General features: G+C 44.6%; 1 protein-coding gene across 2 annotated transcripts in view; it reads right to left on the reverse strand.

Annotated features, from left to right (window-relative positions):
- TTF1 (transcription termination factor 1) overlaps positions 1–21,722 on the reverse strand; it is a 138,548-nt gene that overhangs the window by 7,378 nt on the left and 109,448 nt on the right. For both annotated transcript variants that reach the window (XM_073555973.1, XM_073555974.1), the window contains exon 12: positions 7,011–7,093. In XM_073555973.1, coding sequence (XP_073412074.1) covers positions 7,011–7,093 — 83 coding nt within the window. The remainder of the gene's footprint in view (positions 1–7,010; positions 7,094–21,722) is intronic.

The raw sequence follows: 21,722 nt of genomic DNA on the forward strand, positions 1-21,722 counted from the left end.
GCAACGCTGACAGAGCAAGCACACTGCAAAGCGGTGGGCGTGGCTAAGGTGCCAGCTGGTGAAAACAAAAAACTGTATCCGATTGGCTGATGCGCCCAGGGGCGTGGGCAGCCTGGAGGATCTGCTGGTCAGCAGAAACAGAAAGCGCCCCTCTGATTGGAGAATCGCCAGGGGACGTTTCCCGGCCAGGATAGGGGGCTCCGATAGGAGGATGAAAAAAGTGCCGAAAAGACGCGCGCAAATGGGGGGGCGTGGCCTGGTCAGCGAGGCCTCCTATTGGCCCAGAAAGAGCGTGAAATTCAAGCACTTGGTAGAGAATGGCCAGGAAAACCAGAGAGGGGGCGCGGCCAGGGATGAAAGTGGGACGCCTGGGACTGGACATGGGGAAAATGACTGAAAAAAAATAGTGCTTAAAGCCGCCCTGTCCCCTTAAGGGACGGGTCCTGCCTGTGCCGCTGCGGGGGAAGGAAACATACATTACCTACAAGGTGGGTCCCACGGTTCCTCTTCGCAGATGATCACATCAGGAACCCTCGGGTGGGAGACAGTCACTGGAATCAGGGATCCTCCTTCCCGCACCGTCTCCAGACGGTGCAGAAGACGGCATCAACCCCTTACAAAAAGGGGGGAGACCACCGATGGTGACCACCGTCTTTCTCTTTGCCCTCTCTGAGGAGAGGGGTGAGGTGGGGAAAAAGCAAAGACTGGCCACCGGGAATCACCCTGAAACACCCGTAAGGGTGACGGGATAAAGTCCTGCCTGTCCGAGAGTGGGCAATGTAGGTGACACCACATTGCTCTGTCGCATACGTATGGGAAAACTGTGAGAAATTACACCCTGTTACCCCTAAGAAAGATGAACCTGAAAAACAAAGGGAAAAAGATTAATAAACACAAACATGGAACCTGCAAGGGAAAATGCAGATCTGGGATCAGTTCCAGGTCCTCCTCCTATAGACACTAAGCTTAAACTGAGGTGCTTTGTGCCTGTCGATGGGTGTATACTGCTGAGTAGGAGCCATTTTCCTTTTTTTTGCCTAGTGTCAGTCTCCTAGCGACAGCAGCATACACCCATGGTTACCTGTGTCCCCCAATGAAGCAATAAAGAAATAGTTCCATCTCAACAGTGTACACCCACCGACAGGCGCAAAGCTTGTCAGTTTAAGCTTAGTGTCTGTAAGATGTAGACCTGGATCTGATCCATCTTTTTCCTACAGGTCTTGTTTTTTTCCCATTAATCTTTTTCCCTTTCTCTTTCATGTTATTCAAGAGCAGCAGGGTGTAAATTTCACACTGCCTTCCTTCCCACCTACGGGCGCCCAAGAGAACAGCGCGGCATCATCCACACTGTCCACTCTCATCTCGCCACGCAGGACCCTAGCCCGTCACATCACAGTACTCAAGGTGCTTCGTGGTGGCCGGTCCTTGCCTTATTCTCCACCCCAGTCCCCTACTTGGAGCGGTCAGGAAGGAAGATGCTGGTCCCTATCTGTTCCCCCTTTTCAGTGGTCGACAGTCTTATGCATCATCATGGTGCAGGAAGGGTGAGCCTTATCAATACCCTGAAGCCCTAGATGTCATCCTCAAGAATACGAAGGAATCTGGTCCTGTCACTCTTCCTTCACAGGTGGCGGGGGTGCATCGGAGAGTCTGCCGATACACTGAGCAGCACCATTTTCAAATATTCCCACCCCATCCGCGCTTGTACTAGCCCGCCCTCCCTCATGTAATGGCAACCTCAGCTGCTTGTTTCTTTCAAACGTTCGAATTATAGCGCGCATATCATTTTCAGCCGTCCCCTGGCCAGCCCAACTAATGATCAGCGAGACTCGGGCACGCTCCTTCTCCATTTCCTTTTATCGACGGCTCATCGCTGTGATCTCAGCGCAGCCTGCCCGCCCCGCCTCCTTCCTCCAAGCTCTGTTCTGTCAGTCGGCAGGATGCCAGCCTTCAGCGACGGTGCTTCCTTCCACAGCACCCTGCTACAGTCAGTGTTTCATCTGCAGCTGCTCCCATGCAGATCAGCCTGTTTTCTTCAGCTCCTCCCTGCACAGCCAGGGACCACCGGTGTGCTAGGACTGGGTAGGCTACCTTTTTTCTTGCTAGGCACCCTCCTCAGCAACAGGCCTTCACATATGCTCAGACCTGGGGAGTCTGTCTCCTGCCTCTTTCCCACTATCATTCACTATGCCTACGCCAATTGTAAAAGAAAGCTGTCCATAGGTCAGGCTTCGGCCTACTGCCAATCCTGTACTCCTTCTACCATGCTGGCATCACAGTAACCTCTGCCACCTGGGACGAGTCCACACCCCCTCCTCCGGAGTAGGCCATGGCTATCTCTCAGTCTGTGTCTGACCTCACCAGGGTTTCTCAGTCCCTAGTCCAGGTCCTAGATTGTCTATCCAACCTGCCTGCTGCTCCTTAGGACGATTCGCAGGCACCCCGTCACCACTCTCACAAGGGCAGATCAAGGGTTAGGTCTAAGAAACAAACATATTTGAGCTTCTCGTTCAGCTCCATCCCCATCCATGTCCTCCAGTATGCACTCTATATCCCATGCCTCTTCTCCTGATGTGGCCCTGGGGTGCGACTCAGAAACCAGGTGAGATTCCAAGCAAGACAAGGACCAGACAAGAAAAATTTGGTTGACAGCCTTATACCCTAAGTTAACCAAAGCCTTAATGTTAAGAAAGACAAAGGTTCTCCTCAGAGTTCTCCTCGATGGAACCTGAAGAGTTTCTCTATTTGGAGGACATTCATGACGCACATCTCCACATCCCAATTTGTGTGTTGCATCAGAGATTTATCAGATTTGCGGTTTAGGGAAGTCATTATCAGTTCCCACCTCTCACCTTCGATCTGGCCTCAGCTCTCAGGGTGTTCACGAAGGTGATGGCGTCAGTCATGGCCATCCTGCGTTCCAGGAGAATTGTCATTATCCTTTAACTGAACAACCTTTTAATCAAGGGCCGTCCTTCCGAAACTGCTGCCAGAGTCTTAAGATTACTCTGGACACTCTTGCCCGGTTCGGCTGGATAGTCAGCAAAGCATTTGACAAAGTCTCTCATACAATCCTTATTGAAAAAATGACTAAGTATGGAATGGACAAGGCAACTGTTAGGTGGATTCATAACTGGCTTAGTGATCGGACCCAAAGAGTGGTCGTAAATGGCTGCACATCCAGTTGGAAGAATGTCTCAAGTGGGGTACCACAGGGCTCTGTCCTGGGCCCTGTATTGTTCAACATCTTTATCAACGATTTAGATGAAGGAATTGAGGGTAAACTGATTAAATTTGCTGATGACACAAAGCTAGGAGGGATAGCTAATACTAGAGAAGAGAGAGAGAGGATTCAAAAAGATTTAAATAAACTGGAGAAGTGGGCAGCAACTAACAGAATGGTTTTTAACAGGGAGAAATGCAAAGTACTACATCTGGGCAATAAAAATGAAAAAAGCATATATAGAATGGGAGGAATAGGGCTAAGTGACAGCACATGTGAAAAAGACTTGGGTATACTAATAGATCACAGACTGAATATGAGTCAACAGTGTGATGCAGCAGCAAAAAAGGCAAATGCAATTCTAGGATGTATTAACAGAAGCATACAGTCTAGATCACGTGAAGTAATTCTTTCCCTCTACTCCTCTTTGGTCAGACCTCATCTGGAATATTGTGTCCAATTTTGGGCACCACATTTTAAAAAAGACATCAACAAACTGGAGCAAGTTCAGAAAAGAGCGACCAGAATGGTGACCGGTCTGCAAACCCTGTCTTATGAGGAAAGGTTGCAGGATTTGGGAATGTTTAGTTTGCAAAAGAGAAGACTGAGAGGAGACTTAATAGCTGTCTACAAATATCTAAAGGGCTGTCACATTGTAGAAGGATCAACTTTATTCTCATTTGCACAAGGAAAGACTAGAAGCAATGGGATGAAGCTGAATGGGAGGAGACACAGATTAGATATTAGAAAAAACTTTTTGACAGTTAGAGTGATCAATGAGTGGAACAGGCTGCCACGAGAAGTGGTGAGTTTTCCTTCAATGGAAGTCTTCAAACAGAGGCTGGACAGACATCTAACTGGGATGATTTAGCGAATCCTGCTTTGAGCAGGGGGTTGGACCAGATGGCCCAGGAGGTCCCTTCCAACTCTATGATTCTATGAAGTCTTCTCCGATTCCAGCGTAACAAATTACTTTCCTGGGGATGTTGTTCGCTGCCACCACCCGTACCAAAGTCTTTACCCCGGAAGAGAAGATCTCAGCTCTCCACCTGGGAATCTGTTCTCTGAAACGCCCATCCTCTCACCCCTTTCAGCTCTGCATGAGTATGCTGGTGAAAGTGATAGCAGCTATGGAATACGTACCCTATTCCCAATTCCACATCCGTCCGCACCAGCTGGCTCTATAATCAGCATAGGACAAGGTGGTGTCATCCTTGGACCATCCCATTATCCTACCACCTCGAGCGTATCATTCAATGACATGGTGGACTATTCACTAGTATGTTCGCCTTGGGAGATCCTTTCTTTCTCTCCATTGGACGGTTGTCACAACAGATGCAACCCCTTCTCAGTTGGGGAGCAGTATTTCTGTATCACACAACCCAGGGCTGCTGGAGTCCTCAGGAAGATACCTTACCAATCAATATCCCGGCAATCAGGGTAATCTACCTCTCCTTTCTGCAATGGCAGGACTTCCTCACAGGCCATCGGATCGCATCCAGTCGGCCAACGCCACGGCCATGGCGTACGTAAGCCACTAGTGCAGAATGCGCAGCAGATCTGTTCTTGTGGAGGCCTTTAGGATAATAGTCTGGGCCGAAAATACGTAACATAAATCTTGGCAGTCTACGTTACAGGAGCAGAAAATTGGGCTGCCGACTTTCTAAGTTGCCAGGGTCTCGCCTCAGGCCAGTGGTCGCTCAAACTCGAAGTATTTGACCAGATCTGTTAGAAGTGGGACACCACTGACATAGATCTGATGGTGTCTTGGATGAATGCCAAGGTGCCCCACTTCGTATCCAGGTCCCGCGACCCTCTTGCGATCGCCCTGGTTCTGTCTTGGTCTCACTTTAATGTTCCATATCTCTTCCTGCCTCTTCCCTTGATTCCAAGAGTCGTCAAGAAGATCAAGGCAGGAGTACCAGTAATTCTGGTGGCTCCAAACTGGCCCAGACGGGCCTGGTACGCAGAGCTAGTAAACATGCTCGCCGACACTCCCTGGAAATTTCCAGATAGTCTGGATCTCCTTTCGCAGGGTCCCATCTTCCACCATAATTCTCATTTGCTGAAAGTAATAGCATGACCGTTGAGGCTCCGTTCTGAAGGAATTAGGTTTTTCACCTCAGGTCATACAGACCATGATCAGTGCGAGAAAGCCCTCATCTTCTTGCATTTATCATTGAACCTGGAAAGCTAATTTTCACTTATGTGAAGCCAATCAGTCTTCTCCCATGTCCTCCTCACTTTCATCATCCTGGCTTTTCTCCACTCTGGTTTCTATTCTAAGCTTTCCCTCTGCACTCTTAAGAGTCAAGTCTCCGCCCTCTCGATCCTGTTTCAGAGGGATGTGGCTTCTCAAGCTCAAGTCAAGACTTTCCTCAAGGGCATTGCTCATCTGGCACCACCTTGCCAGCCTCCAGTGGATCCGTTGGACCTTAACTTGGTCCTATGTTCCCTTCAGCATTCTCCATTGGAACCCATCAAGGACATTACAACTTCCCTTCTTTCCTGGAAGGTTGCCTTCTTGGTGAACATCATGTCTATCAGGCAAGTTTCGTAACTGGTGGCTCTCTCCTGTCATTCTCCTTTTCTCTTTCTGCATCAAGAGAAGGTTGTCCTCAGACCGGTTCCTTCGTTCCTACCTAAAGTAGTTAACTCATTCCACATTAATGAGGATATCATTTTGCCTTCCTTTTGCCTTTCCTCAGTTCATCCCCTGGAAAGGTCGCTCCACAAGCTGGATCTGGTCTTCGTCTCTATCCCTCTAGGATAGCTCTTTTTTGGCGTACTGACTCTTTTGTTTGCCATTTGTCAGGGTCGTCGTAAGGATCTGCCAGCCTCAAAATCTACCATTGCTCGCTGGATTTGTTCAGCTATCTTGGAGGCATAGCAGGTTAAGGGCAATCCACCCCATCCGGGTGTGAGGTCTCACTCCACCCGGGCAGTGGGGCCGCCTGGGCTGTTCATCAACGGACTTCTGTCTCAAATTTGCAAGGCAGCTACCTGGTCTTCCCTTCACATTTTTGCAAAGTTTTTCCGAATACACACCTACACTTTGGTGGATGCCAGCTTGGAAAGAAAGGTTTTGCAGACAGTGGTCGTCCGCAGTCCGACCCGAGTTCTCTTATTTTATTCCCTCCCATGGGACTGCTTTAAGACGCCCCATGGGTACCTGTGTCCACAATGAAGCAATAAAAAAGATGGATTTTTGGTATTCACTGTAAAATCTTTCTTGGAGCCTTCATTAGGGGACACATCACCCCTCCTGTTTTGTGCCTTTGGTTGGGCCTCTTCATGGCTTTTTGGTTTTCTATAGTTGCTTCTCCTACTGCTTTTTCACTAACTGATGAGCTTTGTGTCTATCGTTGGGTGTAACCTGCCGAGGAGAAGTACTTTTTTTTGCTAGTGTCAGCCTCCTAGGGACAGCAGCATACACCCATGGTTAACTGTGCCTCCCAATGAAGGCTCCAAGAAATATTTTACGGTGTGGACCAAAAATCCATCTTTTTTTGCTGGGGAGACCGAGGCCAAGAGTAGTAAAGCAGCAGCAGGTCGTGCAACCTCTGTAAATGATTAAACAGCAGCGATCGGAGCTGTGAGAGGCAGATGTTTGCTGTGGATCACAGCTGGAACCTGCCTCGTATGGAGCAGACTACGCTCCCGAGCATAAGTCCCCCATACTGGTGATGAGAGGAGGTCCCAGTGGTGGGGATCCACACCGAACTAACAATTACATCTATCCAGTTCATTACATGCTCAGGCTGGATGAATCCTTTAAATCACTTACCATACAGACGCATGTCTTTCCAGCCCAAGACAGCTTTCTTCCAACTGTGAAACGTTTTTTGCATGCTGGTGGTCGGAATGTTTCTGAAAGATCAAACAGAACACATGATTGAGCAAAAAAAAACAACTGATTAATACTCAGATCATCCCCGGAAAGCCGAGTGGTTATGTCTGGTTGCATGGATTAACTCCTTTAGCAACCATGTCTGAATAATTAAACATAATAGTCCTTGACCTCATCGAAGGGTCACATTCCACATAAACATCAAAACAACCATATCCTGAACGGATATCAAGAATGTATGAAAAATATTTCTATCTTAAAAAATCAATTTATTAACCAATATAACAATACATATTAAGAGTGCTCACAGATCAAATCAGAAACAGTAGGGAACAAACACAGTCAGCCAGATCAAAATGATTAAATATAACGCTAGGTGGTATGAAAACTCATATATACCTCATATCAAAAAATGCTCATGTTTGTCATTTTTAAAGTATTGCACAGAATTGTAAACAAATAGAAAGCAGCTAAGTCATTAACAGTATACTCATAGTTAAATAACAAGACTCCTGACCGCTGCCAGTAATAAAGTGTCTATATGCAGCCAAAAAATACATCCTTTTTCAAAAGGAGCGTGTTTTAAGCCGGAGGATTTCCCTGTTTATAAATGCCCACCATCCATTCAGTTTCCGCTCATGAATCACATGGTGTACTAACACAGTGACCGCTATTCATGTATAAGCCAGGATATCACGGCGCATGCGGCTATGTCGTCAGCTCCCACAATAGACCGCCCACCTCCGGCTGACGGAGCGCACTGCGTTCCACACCGGAGTAACCGGGCGGAAGACAGGCGCCCACGTCAGATGCCATACATGGGAGGCCTGGAGAGACTCCAAAGGAGTATGCGCACATCCCAGATGTATAAAGTGCAGTGCATTAATGTGTGTGTGTGTGTATATATATATATATATATATATATATATATATATATATATATAAATCTGCCGCAATGCAGCAAATATCATAATAATAATTAATGATGTGGATTAAGAGTGAATAATATATACTAAATCAATTATTTCATAATAATACCAATGATGTAAACATTTATAAAGTGCTATGTGCAAAACCATAGTATATCAATTAAATCATAATATCAATATTAAATTAAATATAAAAAGTGCTCAAATTAAAAGTGACAAAGTGCAAGCATTGACATACAAGGATTTTTTTTATATGCAAAATACTACTAGGATTAATACACTTTTTACATTATTCAGGCAAACTGAAAACAGTCCCAATTCAGTCGACCCAAGGTCATGTTTCAACCACATGGGTCCATGCGTCAAAAGGCCAATTAATGTCAACTACAGCAATTCTTTCAAAATTCTTCTTCTCAATGACATAGCATCTCTTCACCTTATATGTAGATAAGAAGCATCAAGACCTATATAGTATGACAGGTACGGATCTTGTTTATAGAACCAGAGCATCGAAACCGATTTTATGTGAAAGGCATAGATCTAAAAAATAATGCACCATAATTAGACACATGAAATCTAAAAAGATAAAATAAAAAAAGATCATATCATTGAAATTTACATAAATGCCCCAAAACCAAAAGACTCATTCAGACCCTGCGGTGCTAAAGTGCCTAAACGGTAGATCCAACGAGATTCTATTTGTGCCAAAACCCTGCCAATATTACCACCTCGCACCCACAGTGATACCGAATCAATACCTTTTATCTTAAGGCCCTTGGAACTACAAGAATGGTATTTCTGGAAATGCCTTGGGAGGGTTTTTAGTGTAGACACATCTTCAATTGTTCTGGCATTTTCAGTGGCTCTACAATGCTCTCGCGTCCGTATTTTTAACTCTCGCCGTCATACCAATATAAATTTTGTTGCACGGACACGTGGCATGATAGATCACACCACGGGATGCACATGTAATATGCCTTCTAATGGTGTACATTTTGCTATTGTCAAAATTACAGAATTGTTTTGGATTTAACCAAGTTCAGGCATGCTTTGCATAGGCCACATGGATAAAAACCAGAATTATCCATGTTATTGGATTTTGATGGATTATATAGACTATGCACCAAGACGTCACGCAGGTTTTTTTTTTTTTTTTAATTTTTTATTGAAAGTACAGTTTACAAATAAGGTGATAGCAAATCTCAATACAGAGCTGTATTTGCAATATGCATAAGAGAGCATGTAAACGGTTGACAAACAAACAGACAAACTAACAACAGGGTATGAGGTAAAGAAGGGGAGGGGGGAAGCCCGAGGAGGGGGGTATGTTGTGTCCAATTATCGTTAATGATTCAATCAGAATCAGGGGGATCTGGGTTGGTTAGATGAAATACAGGTGTGGCAAAGGGGGTGTGGTTGGCGTACTCCGCCCAGGGAAGCCATATTTTCTCAAACTTACCGACTTTATCTGTAAAGTATGGCAGATAATTTTTCGTTGATCATATACCAAGAAAGGCGTGTTTTAACCGCAGATAAATCTAAATTTGTTTTTTTCCATGCCAAAGCTATGGTTTGTTTGGCTGCCAGGAATATGAATGCAATGAGGGTTTGAGTGTGTTTAGGGATGTTGGGGATGCGTTTGTTGAGTAAGGCCTCCCAAGGGCTTTTTTTAAGGTTTATATTTGTTATAGAGGAAACCAAATGGTAGATTCTGATCCAAAATCTACGTACGGTCGGGCATAGCCACCATGTATGGAACATATCTCCTGTGGAGTTGCACCCTCTAAAGCAATTTGGAGAGTAGTTGGCGAGTGCCTTAGCCACTCTGGCTGGGGTCAGGTACCATCGGGTTAACACCTTATAGTTAGTTTCCAACATAAGGGTATTTAATATTCCTCCAGTAGAGGAGGACCAAATTTGGGACCACTCCGAATCTGTCAAGGTGGAACCAATGTCGGACCCCCAGCGAGAAGTGTATTTTAAGCAGCGCCTATGAGGGGAGGAGTTGATATGTGAGTAGAGGAGAGATATAGTACCTGGAGCATGTGGATTTTGACGCCATTTTTGTTCGAAGGGAGTAAAGGAGTAGGGAGGAGTAGAATTTTTTAGTAATGAGTTGACAAAGCTTTTAAGTTGTAGATAGCGAAATACCTCTCCAGGGGGGAAATTATATTTTTCACCCAGGACCGAGAATGGAATAATCCCGTCAACGTTAAAAAGATGGTGGACTCTGGTTATCCCTGCAGCGACCCATAAACGAAAGTTCCTAAGGGATTCCATGCCTGGGGGAAACTGGAGATTGTCCCAAAGGGGGGCGAGGGGTAAAAATGGTGAGATTATCTGCGAGGAATATTTCAACGAGTCCCAAATCCTAAGAGAGTGCGTTACAATAGGATTCGAGATGTGTTTTCGCTGGGCTGGGAGAATCCATAGTAGTGTGTCGAGGGTACCTGAGTGAAATTCAGGAGCCTCTAGAGATAGCCACAGTGGGGGTTCGGAATAGGCATGATATAGGGTCAGTTGACCCAATTGGGCTGCATGGTAATATTTAGAAAGATTGGGAACTCCCAAGCCTCCTTTCAAATGGTGACGGTAGAGGGTAGCTCTATTAACCCTGGGGAGGCCACCTCTCCAAACAAAAGCATCTACTAATCATTGGGCTATTTTGAGGTAGTGTGACGGGACAAGGACTGGCAAGACACGAAATAAGTAAAGTAATTTGGGGAGAATGGTCATCTTTAGTGCTCGTACCCGGCCGAGCCAGGAGAGATGTAGCTTCTCCCATGACTGAAGTAGTAGACGAAGTTTGCGGAGCATGTGAGGATAATTGGCTGCATAAAGGGAGTCTAAACTGGCAGTCAGTTTCATCCCTAGGTAATCCAGATGGTTCGTGGCCCATTGAAACGGAAAGTCGTGTTGGAGCTGTAAAACAATAGGTGAAGGGAGGGATATAGTCATGGCATAAGATTTTGAAGGATTAACCTGTAGACCGGAGATCGATTCAAAATTACTAAGGGTTTGAAGTAGGGCCGGCAAGGATGTCTGAGGGGTTGATAGAAGTAGCATGTCATCTGCGAACAAAAAGAGCTTGTGAGAAACTGACGCTATTTCTACACCCTGTATATTAGAGTTGAGGCGAAGATGAATAGCTAATGGTTCGAATGCCAAAAGGAATAATAAGGGTGAAAGAGGGCATCCTTGCTGAGTGCCTCTACTAATGGGGAAAAGTGCAGAGGAAAAGCCATTGTAGCGTACGTAAGCGGATGGGGAGCTGTAAAGAGCGTGAATCCAAGAAAGAAAGTGGTCAGGGAACTTCCACTTCCGCAAGACCGCAAACAGATAAGGCCAGGAAATGGAGTCAAAGGCTTTTTTAATATCCAGTGACAGTAACATGCTTGATATGTTGCGCTGTTTGCAGAGGTGAAGCAGGTGGGAGACCCTCCGTATGTTGTCTGAGGCTTGTCTACAAGGGACAAAGCCTACTTGATCTCTATGTATAAGGGTTCCCAAACCTGAGTTCAACCGCTGAGATAGAATTTTAGCTAGTATTTTAAGGTCTACGTTATTAAGGGATATTGGTCTATAATTAGACCAGAGTAAGTGGTCTGAGTTGGGTTTTGGTATCATGGATATAGCGGCCATTAAAGAGGCTCCTCCTGGATTGTTACCGTCCCTTAAAGAGTTAAAGTAGTTAGTGAGGTGGGGAATTAGTACCGACGCGTATTTTTTTTATAATAGAGGGCCGTAAATCCGTCGGGACCTGGTTTTTTATTAATTTTCAATTGCTGAATAGCTAGTTCTATTTCACTAGGAGTAATGGCTTGATTTAGGAGTTCAATCGTGTCACAGCTAAGGGCTGGGAGGGGGGTAGAATCTAAAAAAGCATCTAACGTTTCTGAGTTTATAGTGGTAGAGACGTTATATAACTGCCTAAGTTTTTGTTGGAACATATGAGTAATCTGTTGTGGGTTGGATGTAATGCCTGAAGGTGTACGTAAACGTATGGGGGGGTGGGGTAGGGGTAGGCATTTTAAGCGACAAGCTAAGTTAGAATTATTCTTATTATTAAGGGCGTAGAAGCGTTGTTGTGACCAGCGTATGGCCCGGTCCGCGTTCTCAGAAAGACAGAGGTCTAATTCTGTACGAGCGTGAGAAAGGTCTTGGTACGTAGCAGGTGAGGGTGAGTTCTTCATCCGGGACTCTAAAACTGATACCTTGCTCTCTAATTCAGCTACCCTTACACGTCTGTCTTTTTTCTTGCGCGAGGCCTCTTGAATACAGAAGCCTCTTAGCACTGCCTTATGAGCTTCCCATAGGGAAATTGGTGAGGAAGCTGATAGTTGATTCAAGGAGAAGTAATCATCAAGGTGGTTTTTCAGTTTTTGAGCGATATCAGGGTAAGAGAGTCCAGTTGAATGATCGGGGCCGTGGGTGGAGAGTAGAGCATGTGAGTTGAATTGGAGAGTGATCTGACCATGGAGTAGATTGAATAGAAATATTTGACACATTTGGAATAAAGGGTGGATGAACAAAGATATGCTCAATTCTAGTGTACACTAAGTGACGTGAGGAGAAGTAAGTATAGTCTTTATCTGAGGGATGCAAGTCTCTCCATAAGTCCACCCAATGATGTTGGGAGAGGAGCTTGTTAAGGGCAGCTGAGTCCGCAGAATCATAGAATTGTAGAGTCAGAAGGGACCTCCTGGGCCATCTGGTCCAACCCCCTGCACAAAGCAGGATTCGCGAAATCATCCCAGTCAGATGTCTGTCCAGCCTCTGTTTGAAGACTTCCATTGAAGGAGAACTCACCACTTCTCGTGGCAGCTTGTTCCACTCATTGATCACTCTGTCAAAAAGTTTTTTCTAATATCTAATCTGTGTCTCCTCCCATTCAGTTTCATCCCATTGCTTCTAGTCTTTCCTTGTGCAAATGAGAATAAAGTTGATCCTTCTACAATGTGACAGCCCTTTAGATATTTGTAGACAGCTATTAAGTAGTCTCCTCTCAGTCTTCTCTTTTGCAAACTAAACATTCCCAAATCCTGCAACCTTTCCTCATAAGACAGGGTTTGCAGACCGGTCACCATTCTGGTTGCTCTTTTCTGAACTTGCTCCAGTTTGTTGATGTCTTTTTTAAAATGTGGTGCCCAAAACTGGACACAATATTCCAGATGAGGTCTGACCAAAGAGGAGTAGAGGGAAATAATGACTTCACGTGATCTAGACTGTATGCTTCTGTTAATACATCCTAGAATTGCATTTGCCTTTTTTGCTGCTGCATCACACTGTTGACTCATATTCAGTCTATGATCTATTAGTATACCCAAGTCTTTTTCACATGTGCTGTTGCTGTTCCTCCCATTCTGTATATGCTTTTTTTCATTTTTATTGCCCAGATGTAGTACTTTGCATTTTTCCCTGTTAAAAACCATTCTGTTAGTTGCTGCCCACTTCTCCAGTTTATTTCTATCTTTTTGAATCCTCTCTCTCTCTCTTCTCTAGTATTAGCTATCCCTCCTAGCTTTGTGTCATCAGCAAATTTAATCAGTTTACCCTCAATTCCTTCATCTAAATCGTTGATAAAGATGTTGAACAATACAGGGCCCAGGACAGAGCCCTGTGGTACCCCACTTGAGACATTCTTCCAACTGGATGTGCAGCGATTTACGACCACTCTTTGGGTCCGATCACTGAGCCAGTTATGAATCCAACTAACAGTTGCCTTGTCCATTCCATACTTAGTCATTTTTTCAATAAGGATTGTATGAGATGCTTTGTCAAATGCTTTGCTGAAGTCAAGATATGCTATATCGACAGCATTTCCTTGATCCACCCAATCAGTGATTCTGTCATAGAAGGAAATTAAGTTAGTCTGACATGACTTATTAGTTTCAAACCCATGCTGACTCTGTTTAATCACTTCATTCTTATCCAGGTACTGACATACATGTTGGTTAATAATTTGTTCAAAGATCTTTCCTGGTATAGAAGTCAGACTCACCGGCCTATAGTTGCCTGGGTCCACCTTCCCCTTTTTGAAGATAGGAACAACATTTGCTCTTCTCCAGTCTTCTGTGACTTCTCCTGTTCTCCAGAAGAATATAATGGCAAGGGAGTAGTGCATTGAGGACTTGTCAAGGCTGGCTTTAAGTATACAGTTGGAGTCCCCGCATAATAGCGTAGTCCCTTGGGCATGTTCGGAGACTAGTTCCAATAATTGGGGAAAAAAGGCAGCTTGATGAGTGTTAGGAGCATAGTAGGAAACAATAGTCACTAATTCATCTGAAATTGAGCCCGTCACCATTAAATAACGGCCCTCTTTGTCTACGACCGAGGATTTAAAAACGAAGGGAACCGATTTTTTTTGAAGCAGATAGCGACGCCTTTGGTTTTGTTTGGGGCATTCGCTAAATAAAAAAGCGGGTAAGAGGTGGACATAAACTTAGGGTGAGAGCTAGTTGAGAAGTGTGTCTCTTGGAGACATACCACGTCTGCTTGTTGAGATCTGTAGTAGCGGAAGGCCTTAGTGCGTTTATGCGGAGAATTGATGCCTCGCACGCTGTGAGATAAGATTGTTAGTGGCATGGTGAAAAGATGTTAGACACGCCTTTGATAGCTGTTAATCATGGTTTGTAGGTAAAAGTAGAGGTATTAATATAGAATGGACTAAATTGGTGGAATTCACTTGGGCAAGTAGTAGGAATGGGAGATTGGGTAGACGGAACAATACATGTAGTTTGAATAGGATAGCAGAAACCTATAGGGGAAAAAGGGGTAACTTTAACATTGGCTAAGCACGACGTGCTGAGCGGCAGTGTGTAAAAACACTGTGGGGTCATGTGGAATTGTTAGGGACAACGCAATATAATATATAAGTAAAATTAGATGCAGGGGGTGTATAAGAGGGAGGTGAGTCAAGGTGAGCTGGATATATAAGTCAACGGACTTCGGAGTATTCAAACAATTACCAGGATTTTGGATAAGTATGTTTATAATGTAGGGAATGTGGTACGGGTAAACGAGAGAGTGGATCTAGTTATGGTCTAGTGTCCCTGGAAAAAGAATTAGACAACGCAATTGTAGAAGAGGTGTAATCCTATTAAGTAGTTACGTACCCAAAGTGGAAGGTAACATAGCATAGTATATTACTGGATTAACAAGAGAACAATAGAATTAGAACAAGTCGCATAGAGGTAACAGTATTAATTACCAACATAACCAAAGTAAACCGTTATAAAGCATTGTATAATATTTGGTTTGCAACAGTATAGTAAAATATAGAACAAATCTCCGGTATATAATGGATGGAGTAAAAACCATCGACATGTAAATTGAGCATAGTCACTTCACCTTCTTGGAGATCGAGTCGAGGGGCAATCACCAGTCCAGATCGCCAGAAAAAACGAAGAACTCGACTACCTCCGAAGGAATGAATGTTGGAACTGCGTGCTCCGAAGATACCTGAAAAAATTAAACTGAGAAACCATATATAACGGACTTTGTCAAAGAGGACGTTAAGATATTTCTAGAACTCGGGTGAATATGCACAGTCAAAGTTTCTAGGCAAAAAAGAACAGGCTGACAGTTTGTATATAAGGCCATAGAGACATCATGTAAAGTAGCCTATGTCCTAAACTCAAAGTAGAACTAATGTTTACATAGATTATCAAGGGGGAATAGGTGGATCTTGCGGACTGGAGCGACGATTCCTGGGCCGAGGCTCTGAAGATGATGGGGGGGGGGGGGCGAAGGGGGATCCATGAGCTGTAGCTTAGTGAGGCAGCGGCTCGCCCCTTCGGGGGAGAGGACTGCGTGGACCATTTCGTGATGAGTGAACATCAGTTTAAAGGAGAATCCCCAACGATACTTAATGTTCTTGGAGCGGATAATGTCTAGGTATGGTTTCATAGCTCGCCTTTTGGGGATGGTGGTAGGGGCCAAGTCAGGGAAAAGTTCGTAGTGGTGGCCTTGGAATACCAAAGGTGTTGACTTTCTCGCCGCCTGTAAGAGTTGTTCTTTTGTTTTGTAGAAATGCAGCTTAAGAATTATGTCCCCTGGTGGGCCTTCTGGCTTGCGTTTGCTCAAAGCTCTGTGGATGCGGTCCATTTCCAAGCGCTCAATTGAGATACCCGGTAGAAGTTCCTGAAACAGCTGTCGCCGTGGACTGAAGATCAGTGATTGTCTCAGGAAGTCCCGATTCTAATGTTACTCCTACGGGCTCGATTTTCAAAATCTTCTAATCTATTATTGAGGGTGTAGATCTCGTCATGAAGCATCTCGATATCTTTTTCATGAGTGGCAAGATTTGTGAGGGTAGATTCCATCTTGTCTTCAAGGTCGGAAGTATGGGAACCCAGCTCTCTGATCTCTTTTTAGTTAGGTCTTTAGTCAATTTGTCCGACATTTTGAGTAATTCGGAGTGTAAAATAGACTGGAACTGCGAAAGTAGAGCTGTTTGGTCCGAAGTTGGGGTGTTAGGGATTCTGGTTGTAGAAGCTGGAATCATCTCTGAGTCTGCTCCATCTGGTATAGAAGAGTTGGAGGATTCTGACTGGGAGAGTGGTCCAGGGGACATGTTGGCGTCCAGATCCGTTAGTGCGAGAAACCTATTGCTAGAGTACTTTGAGTTGGTTTTGCGCAGGTTAGGCATGAGGGCGGCTATATACTGTAAGGAATCCCAGTATTATCAAATCAAATCAAATTTATTATCGCCAAGTACATATTACATATATACAAGGAATTCTTTGTGGCAAAGAGGCAACATAATATATAACAACAGATACAACAAGTAACATCTAACAAGACAGATACAGTATATAGTCTACACATGACGATTTAATTGTTGAACAGAGAGTGGATAGAAGCTGTTCATATGGCGGTTGGTGCTGCATTTGGGGACTCTGAAGCGACGTCCTGAAGGGAGTAGTTGGAATGAGGAGTGTCCCGGGTGAGAGGGATCGGATGAAATTTTCAATGCGTGGGATCGAATACTCTTATCATAAAGATCCTGGATTTTAGGCAGGGGGGAACCTATAATTCTCTCTGCTGTTCTGAAAGTCCTTTGTAAGCGGAGTTTGTCATGCGCAGTGGCTCCCCCATACCAGACTATCAGAGAGGAACAAATCACAGATCTGATGACAGCATTAAAGAATAAGATCAGCAGATTCTTAGACAAACCATATCTTTTCAGCTGACGCAGGAAGAACATCCTCTGTTGTGCTTTTCTTATAACAGCATCCACGTTTTTCCCCCATTTAAGATCATGAGAGATGATAACACCAAGGAATTTGGTCTCTGTGACCCTAAGAACCACTTCGTCATGGATGTAGATTGGAAGTATCTCATGTTGATCTTTCCTAAAATCCACAACCATCTCAGCAGTTTTTTTAGTGTTGAGTACAAGATTATTGGCTTTACACCAGTCACATATTCTTTCCACCTCACTCCGATACAAGTCTTCAGCATTTCCCCTGATGAGACCAATCAGTGTCATATCATCGGCAAATTTCAAGATTTTTACTGAGTCTGCTGAAGAGATGCAATCATTCGTATAGAGAGAAAACAGTAACGGGGACAAAACACACCCCTGAGGTGCCCCGATGTTTGTGACCAAGGTGTCCGAAGTGAATGGTCCAACTTTTTCACTCTGTATCCTGGCTGTCAGGAAGTTATAAATCCACAAGCATAAGTTAAGAGGGACTCCAAGAGCTACCATTTTCTTATGAAGTAAATTCGGATCAATGGTATTGAACGCTGAGCTAAAGTCCATGAAAAGAATCCGGACATATGAGTGCAGTTCATCTGTATGATCCAAAATGTACTTCAGTGCCAGATTGACAGTGTCGTTTGCCGAACGATTCTCCTTATAGGCAAACTGAAGCGGGTCCCATAGCTTCTGCGTGAATTTTATCAGGTGGGACATCATAATTCTTTCGAAGACTTTCATAGCTACAGATGTGAGTGCTACTGGTCTATAGTCGTTCAACTCAGAGGATCCCACTTTCTTGGGGACAGGGATAATTGTGGAATTTTTCCAACACTGAGGTACAACGCACTCTTTCAGTGACACATTGTATATATTTGTCAGTATAGGGGCAAGCTGGGTAGCACATACTTTCAGACACATTGGAGATACACCATCAGGGCCAGGTGCCTTTTTGACCTTAAGTCCCTTCAGGATGCGTATCACCTCTGCCTCGGAGATCACTACTTGGGTGTTGCACAATGATCTTTATATGAACAGACTGAGGAGCTTAGAGATGAATAGCCACTGTGTGTAGAGCTTGCCTCAAATCTGCAGTAGAATTCATTTAACTCTGCTGCCAGACTTCTGCTGGGGTTCACTATAGTAGGGTGGCATTTATAATTGGTGACCTCTCTTAATCCTCTCCATGCAGATCTATTATCTTTTGATGAGAACCTTTCCTCCAGAATCTTTGCATACTCGTGTTTGGCTAACTTGATCTCTTTAGATAGCGAGTTCCTAAGTTTCTTGAATTCAGTAATATCGCCTGCTTTATAAGCCTCCTCTTTTCTCTTACGGATCAAAATGACTTTATTTGTAAACCACGGCTTGTTGTTTCCCCGAAAGTGGACAGATTTGGATGGAATAAACGTGTCTTCACAAAAACGGATATATGAGGACACTGCATCAACCCATTCATCCAGACCCGAGCATGTTTCCTGGAATACCTCCCAGTCCGTGCATTCAAAGCATGCTTGTAGTTGCAATTTTGCCTCCTCAGACCATGTCTTCTTTGTATAAACTGTAGGTTTGGATGTTTTCAACCTTTGCCTGTAGGCTGGAATTAAATGAATTAGACAATGATCTGAAAAGCCCACTGCTGCTCTCCTCACTGCCCTGTAGGCCCCTTTTATGACTGTATAGCAGTGATCAAGCGTATTGTTCTCTCTCGTGAAGCAGTTTATATGTTGAGTAAATTTGGGGAGATCCAGGTTGAGTTTTCCTTTGTTAAAGTCCCCCATTACAATCACAAATGCTTCTGGAGATCCTTTCTCCCATTCTGATATTTTGCATGCTAATTCACCAATAGCAGCTTTAACAGATGCTTGGGGGGGAATATATACTGCAACCAGAACCATAGATGAAAACTCTCTTGGAGAGTAAAATGGTCTACAATTGAGTGCAAGGTACTCTAGATCTGGAGAGCAACCTTTTCCCAGTATGTTAACATCACAGCACCAGCTAGTGTTGATGTAGAGACATACCCCACCCCCCCTTTGTTTACCTGAAGCTACACAATCATGGTCAGCTCTGTAGATAACAAAACCAGGTAGATCCAGACTACAATCAGGGATGGTCTCATTCAACCAGGTCTCAATAAAACAAAGAGCAGCTGAATTGGCCATATCAGATCTCATGTTACAAAGTAAGTTCAGTTCCTCCATTTTGTTAGATAAGGAACGGACATTAGCCAAGTGGAGTGAAGGAAGAGCTGTTCTGAACCTCTCCTCCGAAGGCGTGCCAGGACTCCTCCTCTCCTACAGTGCCCTACAAGTAGTATTCAACCCCCTGCAGATTTAGCAGGTTTACACATTTGGAATTAACTTGGCATTGTGACATTTGGACTGTAGATCAGCCTGGAAGTGTGAAATGCACTGCAGCAAAAAAGAATGTTATTTCTTTGTGTAATTTTTTTTTAAATTGTGAAAAGTTTATTCAGAGGGTCATTTATTATTCAACCCCTCAAACCATCAGAATTCTGTTTGGTTCCCCTAAAGTATTAAGAAGTATTTCAGGCACAAAGAACAATGAGCTTCACATGTTTGGATTAATTATCTCTTTTTCCAGCCTTTTCTGACTATTTAAGACCCTCCCCAAACTTGTGAACAGCACTCATACATGGTCAACATGGGAAAGACAAAGGAGCATTCCAAGGCCATCAGAGACAAGATCGTGGAGGGTCACAAGGCTGGCAAGGGGTACAAAACCCTTTCCAAGGAGTTGGGCCTACCTGTCTCCACTGTTGGGAGCATCATCCGGAAGTGGAAGGCTTATGGAACTACTGTTAGCCTTCCACGGACTGGACAGCCTTTGAAAGTTTCCTCCCGTGCCGAGGCCAGGCTTGTCCGAAGAGTCAAGGCTAACCCAAGGACAACAAGGAAGGAGCTCCGGGAAGATCTCGTGGCAGTGGGGACATTGGTTTCAGTCAATACCATAAGTAACGTACTCCACCGCAATGGTCTCCGTTCCAGACGAGCCCGTAAGGTACCTTTACTTTCAAAGCGTCATGTCAAGGCTCGTCTACAGTTTGCTCATGATCACTTGGAGGACTCTGAGACAGACTGGTTCAAGGTTCTCTGGTCTGATGAGACCAAGATCGAGATCTTTGGTGCCAACCACACACGTGACGTTTGGAGACTGGATGGCACTGCATATGACCCCAAGAATACCATCCCTACAGTCAAGCATGGTGGTGGCAGCATCATGCTGTGGGGCTGTTTCTCAGCCAAGGGGCCTGGCCATCTGGTCCGCATCCATGGGAAGATGGATAGCACGGCCTACCTGGAGATTTTGGCCAAGAACCTCCGCTCCTCCATCAAGGATCTTAAGATGGGTCGTCATTTCATCTTCCAACAAGACAACGGCCCAAAGCACACAGCCAAGAAAACCAAGGCCTGGTTCAAGAGGGAAAAAATCAAGGTGTTGGAGTGGCCTAGTCAGTCTCCTGACCTTAACCCAATTGAAAACTTGTGGAAGGAGCTCAAGATTAAAGTCCACATGAGACACCCAAAGAACCTAGATAACTTGGAGAAGATCTGCATGGAGGAGTGGGCCAAGATAACTCCAGAGACCTGTGCCGGCCTGATCAGGTCTTATAAAAGACGATTATTAGCTGTAATTGCAAACAAGGGTTATTCCACAAAATATTAAACCTAGGGGTTGAATAATAATTGACCCACACTTTTATGTTTAAAATTTATTAAAATTTAACTGAGCAACATAACTTTTTGGTTTGTAAGATTTATGCATCTGTTAATAAATCCTGCTCTTGTGTGAAGTTTGAAGGCTCTAACTTATTTGCATCTTATCAAACCTGCTAAATCTGCAGGGGGTTGAATACTACTTGTAGGCACTGTACCTCTCTTGCAGTACACCTCCACAGGTTTCACAGAAGTAATGGATTTTATGTGCTCAATTGTTGAATTAGCAATCATGCTCCAAGAAGGGGAGTCCATGAGAAATTGCGGATGATTCCAGAATAATAAATCGTCCCTTGAAATCATAAGAGTAGGTTTACAGAGTGCAGTGGCCATGACTACACTCAGCTTGTGGCTATAAAGACTGAACAGTCACAGCTTAGCAAAGTTAAATGTACAACTTTCCATAAAGGGTGCTTCCAGCACTGCTGGGGGGTAGGGCATGGGTGCAACAAGACAGGGACATCAGGGGACATGCCAACAGTCAGTCCAAACCTGCCCAGCTCACCCCTTCAGCTCCACCTGGACAACAAGATCTCCAGAACATCTCCAGCACCGCACACTCCACCAGCTTTCCTATCCCGGGATCATCTGCATTCTGGAAATGGGTACAAGTTGTAGGAAAGTTGGCAGGCAGCTAGCAGCTTCACTCTCCCCCAGCTGAAACCAGGCACGGAGCTCCACGAGGACAGAAATACACCGGTCCCAGCTGGTCGCAGTCTCCACACTACTCCCAGCTCTGCCGAATCCTGTAGCCCTACAGCTCCACGTGGACCAC

Source organism: Dendrobates tinctorius, unplaced genomic scaffold, assembly GCF_039654945.1.
Source record: "Dendrobates tinctorius isolate UK_male_01 unplaced genomic scaffold, ASM3965494v1 ptg000231l, whole genome shotgun sequence".
In the NCBI taxonomy this organism is placed as follows: domain Eukaryota; kingdom Metazoa; phylum Chordata; class Amphibia; order Anura; family Dendrobatidae; genus Dendrobates; species Dendrobates tinctorius.